The following is an 11,094-nucleotide window of genomic DNA, read 5'->3' on the forward strand; positions in this document are numbered from 1 at the left end:
GCACCACAAACATATGAACCTAATTATAAACATTTGTCCAGCAAACTGTTTTAGTTTTAGTTGGTCACACTAAAGAAAGCTACATCTCAAGCAGAATGTGGAGTATTCATCTTCCTCTTCAGGATATGGAACTCTATAATGAGTTTTTATTAAATGAATAGTGTCTTCAACCCAGTTTGGAGATGTACGTCCACAGGTCTCCAAGAAGGGAACTATACCTTCTGATGATAGTCAAGAAGTACAGATTTCTGAGACAATATTTTGGCAGTTGCTATGGGTCATAAGCACAAACAACAGGGAATGGTTGAGTAGGTTTTTATATGTTAAAAAAAGTGAGTGGGTAAAATTATGATTAATTTCTGAGTAAAAGACCATGTTTGCATGCAAGAAGGCACCATTTAGGCATTTAGGCACTCAACAACACAGCCGAGGGTTTGTTTGGCAGTAACCTTAGACTTCCTGCTGATTGCAGCCAGTTGATAAAAAGCAGTGATTTAAAAATTTACACTCTCTGTGTTGTAGAATCAGCCGTGAGATTTGATGGGCATGGCTACTTGAAGTACCTTTATCAGACGGAAGAGGAAAAACATAACTTCCATCTATCTCTTCGACTCAAGACGTCAGATTCTGAGGGCACCGTGATGACATCAAATGCTTCGAACTGGGGAACATTACAGGTATTACAGCTCTCAATCAGCAGCAAGAAATGCGTGCACCTGTACATTAGAAGGCTAAAGGAGAACTTGATTGGGAGAAATCAATACTTACGGATGGCAAAGCAGAAGAATCATTTAACTAGAATTTGCCGTCCCCACTGGAAGATGGGAGACTAGTCGTGCGAATCTCAAAGAGCTTTTTGGTGCACAAAAAGTAGCTCTGATATGGTATCAGTAAGCAGATGCTCTTTTTACATTTTCTTTGTATCAATGTTATGACGAACCAGACATGGTTGGCGTTCCTTCCATACGTTCAGAAGTGAGCAATGAGGGCATGCTTTCTCTATCTTAAGTAGATCTAGTGAGGGCCTAAGAATGTTTAAGAACTTGAAATTACATATACTGCAGGAAATCAACAAGGAGATATCAAAACAGAGACAGCAGCAGAGGAAACATCTCCATGAATGTGGTATGCAAGATAACGATAATGAATATGGGCAGCGCTGCTTATTAAAATCCCAACCTCTTACGAGTCATGTGTCCTCTCCCATGGGGCCCTTCGCTTATACATCATAATCTAATATGCAGTGTAAGTGGCTAGAGACATCAAAAGTGTCATCTCTGTGTATCCAAGGTTTGCCTCAGGATTCTGAATGCTGGCAATGCTGGTCTTTATTATTGTCAGAGAAAAGCTTCAAAAAGAATCATTAAACATGGCTGCCCAAGAATTCTCCCACGTACGTAGTTACTCACTCTTTGTGAAGACTTTGACAAGACACATGACAGTTTGTGTTTCTACAGAGGGCTACCAATACTCCAGTGCACTTTTGCAAATTACTATCATCTCTCAAACCTAATCAATATTCCAGGGTGAAAGAGCAGTCAGTGCATCCCCTGGAAAGCTCCAGGAATAAGGATAACCTATTCCCCAGTTAATTCTTCTTTTCTATATTCACACCACTTGAGTAATTACCTTTCAAATGCAACTGGGTCGATGTGAGCAGGACCACCTCTGACAAGATGGAAGGAGGAGGAAAAGGTGACTTGTCAGTTAAGCTGCGGTAACATTTATGAAAACTGGCAGCTACAATCTAATAACATTAAAGGGAACAAGATTCCTGATCTGATACACAGTGAGGAACAGATACCCTTAAAAGATGCAAGGAATCGAAGTAGGAAGCAGGGATTGTGATGAACACGTTTATTTTACCTTAAAGGTGGACTTCAGGTCTGTTTTGGTCTTTAGTGCTTTTCCTTGCCCTAGGCCATAAAAAAAAAAAAAAAATAAGAAAGACAGGGAATCAACCAAAACACTGTCTGTGCTCTGCTTTGATCTTAAACTCAAGGTGGAGTCATCTTGTTTTCCATAAAATAAAGGTAGGCAGCTTAAGTGCTCTACAATTAAATGGATTCAGGGGAATCCGCACTTGTGGCACCTTTCTCCGTCTGAACTTGTAAGGTGTTAGCTTTAGCTCTGGGCTAATTTGTAGCTAAGCTGCAATTAATCTGAGGTCCAGTGCTCTCGCCTTTTGATGTGGACTCTAGACTGAAAAGTAGGCTCCTTACTTGTCAGACTCGTCAAGTGGCTTAGAAGTCGGACCGAACACCCCCAACACACACACACACACTTCTTCCCCTCCAGGCCTCCGGAGTAAAGCACCTCTTCCATTAGTGCATGGCTCTCTAGCAGCAGCACACTGAGGCCTGTGCAGTGAAAATAAACCAGCAGCCCCAGCCCCATCAAAGAAAACTAGCAAACCCCACGGGCTGAAAGCTGATCCATCAGAGGCCTGCATGCTTCATATGCCACAAAACTCTCTGAAGAATCCACCACGGCAATTAAGTGGCCAGAGAGAAGATGATTGCGATTAATAATGCAAATTCCGGAAAAGTAGCATGATGCTTGCGAATTTGAGGCACATACAGATTTTTTTAACGAAAAGCCAGAAAAGAGCTAATGAACGGAAGGCAAAAAAAAAAAAAAAATCAAGAACTGAAAAAATATGAAAGGCCAAAGTGATTTCATTATTTATTGGCACAGCGCTGAGGAGGCAAAAAATGTCCGAGTGCATGCTAATGTTCTTGATTTGAGCATGACCTTGCATCCCGGAGCCCCATCGCAGTTGAAAGCGAGCTGCCTTCACTCCAGCTCCGGGGGGAGCTCTGTCTTCCTGAACCAGCCTCATGCCACTCAAAGCACTTCTGCACACACTACATGCTGCTCAAAAACTATAGCTGTGCTCTGCTGCTTTCAGAAGTTCACCACCGCTGCAAAGCCACAAAACCTAAAAAAATCACCTCAGAAGAAGGAGGCACGTTGAAGAGAATCTGATATCGATACATATATTCTGCTTGATCAAACCAGGCAATTAAGCAGCCCTGCTCTTTTACAAATCTCCTTCTACCATTTAGCCTACAGCTAAACAGAATCAGGCCTCATTAAGGGAATAGATCAGCAAAAAAAATTAAACCTGCAGTCTTACCCTTACTACAAATGTATGTGCTTTCTAGTCCGGTAAAAAATGGGAAGAGGAATGCCAGCTAAAACAGTAGCAGCAGCCATTCTTGAATTCTGGACTTTGTGAGAAATCACACAGACTTGACTTCTGTATGTGATTACCTCAAACTCACTGTAAGAAGTCAAAAGAGATTCTAAAATAAGTTCCTTTTGGTATTAATCTGATGCAGTAAGCTCAGTGATTTACATGTGTAATATTTCACTTTAGTTGTATTATTCTTTTCATAATGTAAAATTCAGCAAATAAACAACTGAACTGGATGAGCGTATATTCTGTGTAGAGGATGTGTATTTAGTTCCACATCAACAAATCAGAACATTCGTCCCGACACGCTTTTACCACTGGATTCAGTCTTTCTAAAATGCGGAAATATTAGGTAAACAAATACATGTGTGTGTTCTAACTCACTGTTGCCTATTGGTGTGTTTGTAGTGTTGTAACATAGCTCTATGTGTTCAGGTGGTTGAGAGAGAGATGGTGTTCCGGTATGGCTGTGGGAACCTTCTACCTGGAAGTCTGCAGGTTAAGGGTCAGCGAGTGTCTGATGGCCACTGGCATCATGTCTCTTTGGAGGTCAATGGAACCATGGTCAGGCTGACAGTGGACAACACCCACTCTAACTCGGTTGTCCTGCCAGAGCCTTGTAGACTGACCCAGACTCATGGAGCCCTGCTGTTTGCCAGCCCCAACCCCAGCACACAGGTCCAGGCTCCAGGCTTTACAGGCTGCTTGGACAATCTGGAGTTTAATGGTCAGTCACTCAAGAGAGAGGAGGTGACCACAGGCCAAGGCTCAAGAAGAAACCGCCTCTTTGGCCTGCATCAGTGCTGCAGAGTGGACGGCTGTGCAATCAACCCTTGTGAAAACGGTGGCACGTGTGAGGAACTCTCCAGCGGAGGTGAGGACTAAACGCTACGCATTAATGTGCATTTATTCCAATAAGGATAATTCAGCTGTGCCCACTTGACACTCTTTAGAATTTTTCAGTGCTATAGCATTGTGGAAAGTACCAATTAATTTAAGAATCTCTAAAATAACATAAGCACTTTGTTCTTACGTGAACATGTTTTATAATTGGGGCCAATCTAAACCAGAAATGTAGGACCAAATAGATTGGAATGTTTTTTTTTTTTTTTTTCAAGCATTTGAAGCCCCACTAATCTAAAAAAGGATTCTGTACCCTTCTGTTTTATCTTTGGCATTGATTGCTTTATGCTTGGTTAGCTACGGGTCATTTATGGCTGCTCCAGAACATCCCTTTCTATTGGTCAATGCTATATTATAAGTGCTGTACAAGCTGAGTGTGCTATTGGTCAGCAACGGGTGGTTCCTTACAGTATTTGAGATCAGTAATTTAAAGGAATGTTCATTATCTTCTGGGCAAGTGTACCAGTAATTCTGTATTTTAGATGAGCTTTCTGGACACTTCCCCCAAATATTAAGATCTTTCAGTGCCAGATATAAGAAGTAAATAAAGACCCACATGTTCCTTCTGCCAAGACTGGGATTCAAACTAACGATTCTGGAGCCAAGCCTCGACGCTGTGTGTGCACATTAGTCAATTTAAGTCGTTTTTCTCAGATTGCTCTCATGATCATGACCTTAAGCTGGAATTTCTATATGTGTATTTGTATGCAGAAGCAGTGTTCACTGCAACACAATTATGGAAATGAAGCTGGGGAGATAATAACCCCAAACGTATTTCCTTTTCAAAAGATGTGCGAGTACGTCAGGCTCAGTGATTTGCGCCTGGGTCTTTGATCTCCATTCAAATAACTCAGCACCAATCTCTGTGGATGTGCCAGTGCTGGGGTGACTGCTCCTCTTTTCTGAAGTTAAGGCATGCTGTTTTGTGAATCCCTCTCTCCCCAGAGTTGCGCTGTAGCTGCTCGCAGAGCTACTTTGGGGCTCGCTGTGAGCTGGACAACAACCCTTGCGCCTCTCAACCCTGTGCTCATGACAATGTGTGTATGCCAACACACCAAGGGTACATGTGCTACTGCCCACAACAACCTGGAAGCAGGTAACAACCACAACAAACAATGTGATCACACCTTAACTCTGTCATGTTTTCAGTGAGGCCTCTTGGGGGGCTTCATGTGTTATTCCTCCTTTCCCTCATAAATCCAGCCATGTGTGAATGGTGATGTGTGTGACACTGAATTAATGGAATTGTGCCTTACAATTTAGCCCTGTCTGACCTCCATTGGTTAATTAATTGGTTAATTACTTTAAAAATTTCCCACTGAAATAAACTAAAGAACTTCATCATTCACAGCAACTCTAAATGCCACACTGTAGTTGAATATGATGAAAAATTAAAATGCATAGTGGCATATGCAGCTGCCACAGACACATTCTCCCATAAGCCAGCACTACTGGCTGTCAAGCGTGGACATTATCACAGAACACCACAATTGTACTTACATTTAAGCATAATAAATCAAATGCATATAAATTATTTTACGTACAAATCATTTACATATTGAATTGACAATACCAGTGTTTGACAGTTAGTGCATGCAGCAACCTTCATCTTTTTTACCACACAGGGTTTATATCTGGGGTTTGCAATTCCCAGCTGTTTGCCTCAGCTCGTAAACATTTGCAAACCTGGGACAGTTTGAATTAATTTTTTCTCATCTATAAAGTCTTTTGAAACAGTGCACTTTATTGGAGTATCAACTCCTTGCAGTTGTGTGTCATCTGTGTTTATAGCCATTTTACACTCTAATGGTGCTGCCTATTGGCAGCAAATTCTGATGAAATGGACAGTAGTTCAACACAAGATCCAAACCTGTCACCTGTACTTTTCAGTAACTCACTCTTGTTGTCATACTGCTTATTTTTAATGTGTACAAGCACAAAGGGTTAAAATGAGATCTTATCCTTTGAAGTTTATCGTTTTCTTCTCTTTGTTGTTGATGTGCAGTTGCCGCACCCTGTTAAAGCCTTGTTCTCCGAAGTCCTGTCCCCCTGGATTTGAATGTAAAATGTCAGAGGACTCTGTCCACTGTGACCGGTTGCCTCAGTTATCGAGGAGTATCGGGTATGTGGAGATAGCTGAGATCTCGGCTGGTGTGGTGGGGCTGCTGCTTCTGGTGATGGCTTTTGTGTTCATTCGGAAACGCTACATCAGTCACAAGAAGCACCAGCCCAGCTGTGTACAGGACTCTAACGGCTACTTCCCCACTGGCCTGACTAAGAGCATGATGCGTGATGGAGGAGATATGCCGCCCATGGAGATGAACACTCTGATTGGCTCTGGGAATGACCTGGACAACAGCCCCTTCCGCTCCCTGAAGCCTCGTGATCAGAGAGAGCTGGCCCAGTCTGGTGCTCGGCCTCAGAAGCCTCAGGGCCAACTGGTGTGCAGCGTGGCCCCTAATCTGCCCCCTCCACCCTCCTCTAGTTCTGATAACGACTCTATTAGGAAAAAACACTGGGAACCCAGCTATGAAGGTGGGGCTTTAAGGTTGTTTGTTTTTTTGTTGTTGTTGTTTTTTCCAGTCATATGAAAAAATTGTAATACCCATATTTCTATTTTTTATTGATTTTCACATTTAAAATCTATGAATTTAGCACCATTTTATTCCAATATGCTACATTTAGCAAATACACAGTAAACATGCATTAAATGTACAGTGTGTTCTCTATGGAAGCTGTTTGCTTTACTTTCACTTAAAAAATCAACAAAACATGCAATTTGACTAGAGGAGGGTACAATTTAAACAAAATTAAAATAGGACAAGTATGAATTTAAATGCATGCACATAGCAATGGAAATGCAATCATTAATTATTTACAGTTGTTTCGAAAAGAAAACTGCTGAATCAACATTTAGGCAAAATCTCCATGTATATTTAAGCTAGAGGAGCTGGAGGAAATTGCAGGGCCCAGAGATATCTGGACTTCTTTGCTTGTCCTGTTGCCACCACAAACCTGAAATGGATCAAAGTGATAGGAATATGAGAAGAGATATTAACCTTTGAATTTAATTGAAAAAGTAATCATTTTTGTAGATAACAGCAGGTCACCCACAGATAGAACATTTGACATTACTTAACTCAAAGTGGTTGGAGGCAGATGTGTGATGATTTAGACCTGCCATGTGCACCATCTGCTAAACTGGTGATTATTACCCACCATTTCTACATATCTACATTAATTTTGTAGCTTCAAGACCAAAGTAAAGAAGCAAACCAGAGTATGGGTTCCCCTTTTGAGTCTTTGTTACTATGTTCTGAGAAGTTTTACCTTGATACTTTTACACTGTGACACACGTCTAGGATCAATATATCTGTAAGTGTGTTTTGTGACAAGGGCAAATAATTAATTTGTGTAAAATTGATTTTGGCAAAGCACAACTACCACTAAACTAAATATTAAATAGTGATAGTCAGATGGAAAAAAATGCCAAATATATTGAAACCTTTTGTAGGCAATGTATAATGAACAAGTGTATAAAATGTTCTCTTTTCTGTTTGCAGTGTATCCAGCTGATCCAGATTATTTTGGACGGCCGACTGTGCGTGAGTTTCCTCAGTTTGATATTGTGGAGAGCACCTACCCCACAATGTCAGCCACGGACTCTCGAAGAAACTCTCGATTCGGGGGTTTCCCATTTCCTCTGGAGCGCAGTGACCGGCGTGCACCACTACCCCCCTGTTACAGCAACCAGAACCTGGATGACTTCCTGGGTCCAGACGGCCTGCCCTTGCCCAGTTCACAGTGTCCCAATGAGTACACGGCCATCAGCTACTATCCCACTCAGCACGCCCGCAGCATGGACAACGTATCAGCGGGATACAAGCGGCTCAGTGTTCGCCTGAGTGTGGCCCAGCCATCGTACGCTGACTGTGGCTCATCCAGCCAGACAACTCCCACCCGGCGTCCACACAGCCGTGCTGGCTCCGACATGATGGAGAGCGACTATGGCAGCTGTGAGGAGGTCATGTTCTAGCTCAGTGCTGCTAACTAAACCAAGCTCAAAAGACTCACCCTCTAACCACCAGGTTTATATTACTGTTATGACAAAGCTTGTTTATCCAGAAACCAAGGCCATATTAACTGCAGCCTGAGATGAAAAGCAGGGGGTGTTGTGAGCATTATTGCAAATGGAGCACTTGTGGAAAGACCCACAAAAAAAGCTTATGTTCATGAAGAATTTTCATTTTAGACTACCCATAGTCTTAAAGACAGTTCAGATACAGTCCCTTGCACATTTTCCTTAGCTAGACCTTAATTTAAATCATTCCACTAGAGACAGGTCATCCATTGGCAGTGATCAATTAAAGCTGTTTGGTGTACATCAGTGTTAAGTAATCCTTTCCGCATTCCTCTGTTGTCTTTATATGGCCTTGCCAGGAAATTCCATACATTTGTCAGTAAATACTAAGACACTGATATTTACAATGCAGTTAAAAGTTTGGAAATATGGCCCCCTGTCAGGTAATCAGTGTTTAAGGGTTTAAGAGAAGAATGTGATGGGTGAATTTCAGGGAGCTTGATGGCTGAGCCACTGAAGCACTAGAGCTCTTTGCGTGGAACAGTATTACATTTGATTTCCAAGATGGTGCAAAGATGGCCGCCTGAAATGAGACCTGCTGTCCCTGGTGAAGAAGAGAGGATAAGGAAGCGTGGTAAACAATGTTCTTCTGCCTGCTGTTTGAGAAGATGGCTCCTGAACACAGCTGCACAATTTGCATCAGTCGGAAACATCTCATCCTCCTTACTGTTTACAACTCATCTTCATGTGCTGATCTGTAGTGTTTGTTGCATGACTTTCTAAAGAAGTCTGAAATGTGCTTATAAGTGGCATCTTCTTGGTTTCCAGCTGTGGATTGTGCTCCCATGTCAGTTTTGTTGTCATGTCAGTAAACAGCAGAGAGGTGTGCCATATTATATTTAGATTCTAAAAATCCTGCACCAAAAATAATTTATTTGGTGTGCCACATGTCTGATATTAAGCTGGGAGCACCTGGGTGAGATAAAGAAGCCATGTCCCATTCTTTGTGTTCCATATTCACTTGCTGCAACACGCAGAAAATCAAATGTTTAATAGTTTCCAAGAAAGAAAATTACAGTTTTTAAACTGTGGAATGAAAGGAAGTATAACATCACAGTCATACCAAAGCCTTCATATCCAACAAGTTATTCACATATGAACATTTAAAAATACCAGAGAATGTTATCTTTTCAGATATACAAAGTTTTGCCATAACAACAACAACAACAACAACAACAAAAACATAATTATGGATATAAACAGCTGGACTTATGCTGTCCATAATGTGAGGTTCGAAAGATAAGATGGTAACCATGTTTTTTTTGCAGAACATCTCGTGTTAGTTTATATCACTTTGTGATTTATCTGATCAGGCATTTAGTGTTCTCTTTAGAGCGCGTTGAAGCACTTTGACACTGTTATTTGGCTGATGGATTGAAATAATGCAGTGTTAATCTTGGATAAGATCAGAGGAGGCATGTGTTTCCTGTAATCCTCCATATTGGCAGTACTGTTGTGTGAAAGGGGAGATACCCATTAGGTTAGGAACTGGCCACTGCTCAATTGGGACTTTATAAAAAGAAATTGTGAATGAAATAGTAGATTACATTTATTTAGACTGAAGCTAAGGCTGGCCCTTTGCTATTTTCAAATATTATAAGTAGAAAAATCACTATATATGTATGTATATATCATATATAACAATAGAATCCAAATAAATAAGTCTTTAAATTACATAATTTCTTGTTAAAACTATATTTTCACAGGCATGTAAGATATACGGGTTGCAGTGCTTTGTGAAGTGTAATTGGATGCAGTATTTTTGGAATGTGAACTTACGCACTGTTTTTATTTTGTTAATGCTGTAAAGAGTTTGGTGATAAAAGGGAATCAAGTTTTAAAAAGCAGTTCAAAATCTCCATGCAGATTCTGAGGGTTCATTTTTAAGGGTTATTACATTGTGAAAAATGTTGTTTGCCAATTCTGCCAACACTTCATGTCCTGTCCTTACTGAGTTGTTTACATTTTAAAGTTCGATCAATAGGACTTTTCAGTGAAGCTGGATAGCATGGTCCCTGGCTCTTCTGTTTGACATACGGAATTCCTATTAAAGCTCTAGGTACATGCTCCGGGCTGAGCCACTGATACTAGTGCATGTAGTGCCCTTTTGTCCGAGTGACTGATCGCTGTCATTGTGTTGGATAGTGCTAAGTGTTTGCAACCCCAATGAACTGTTCTTGTTGTTGTGTTTGGCAGCTGTTTGAAGTATTTTTTTGGAGATGATACAAATGCTCTCTGATCTCTGTCCTTTAGGCTGACCACATGAACTCTGTTGTTGTATGTGCAGTGGTCCAGTGAGTTCAAGAACGAATGAATGTGTTTTGTTTTTATTTCCATAAATGTGGGACAGTAATCCCATGTTTAAATATGTTCCTCTGTGAGAGAATCACTGGCTTTTAGATTTAATCATTGGTGGAAATATTATGACATACACCTTTGTAAATAAATGGACATGTTAAATGAATAAATGTTATGTTTCATTGACCTTGTAGGCAAATGTTTATCTGTGTGAGACTATATAGGTAGTGTGGCAATCACACAGGAGGTTGTGAAGAGTTTGGTGTGTTCTCCCTGTGACATTGTCTCCCAAAATCCAAAAACACTCGTTGGTAGGTGGATTGGCGACTCAAGTGTCCATGTGTAAGTGTGTGTTGCCCTGCTCTGGACCCAGCACAAACTGAATTGGAGATATATGTATATATATGGGGGTTGGGCGGTTGGGCACTTTTATCAATGGATACTGAGGAAGGACATTACTGAACAGCACTTTTCCTTCACTCCGACTGCCCTTAATTTTCCTTCCAGTCGTGGGGATTGAAGCAGCCTTCCAGTCACAAGCCTTCTTATCTTA

The 11,094-nt window shown here is 41.1% G+C and overlaps 1 protein-coding gene across 1 annotated transcript in view; it reads left to right on the forward strand.

The window, feature by feature from the left end:
• fat2 (FAT atypical cadherin 2) overlaps positions 1–10,729 on the forward strand; it is a 46,634-nt gene extending 35,905 nt beyond the window's left edge. Inside the window, exons 21-25 of the mRNA XM_066648690.1 lie at positions 523–677; positions 3,635–4,073; positions 5,048–5,198; positions 6,108–6,637; positions 7,666–10,729. Coding sequence (XP_066504787.1) covers positions 523–677; positions 3,635–4,073; positions 5,048–5,198; positions 6,108–6,637; positions 7,666–8,138 — 1,748 coding nt within the window. The 3' untranslated portion in view covers positions 8,139–10,729. The remainder of the gene's footprint in view (positions 1–522; positions 678–3,634; positions 4,074–5,047; positions 5,199–6,107; positions 6,638–7,665) is intronic.
• The last annotated feature ends 365 nt before the right edge of the window (positions 10,730–11,094 follow it).

Source organism: Hoplias malabaricus, chromosome 17 (assembly GCF_029633855.1).
Source record: "Hoplias malabaricus isolate fHopMal1 chromosome 17, fHopMal1.hap1, whole genome shotgun sequence".
Taxonomy (NCBI): domain Eukaryota; kingdom Metazoa; phylum Chordata; class Actinopteri; order Characiformes; family Erythrinidae; genus Hoplias; species Hoplias malabaricus.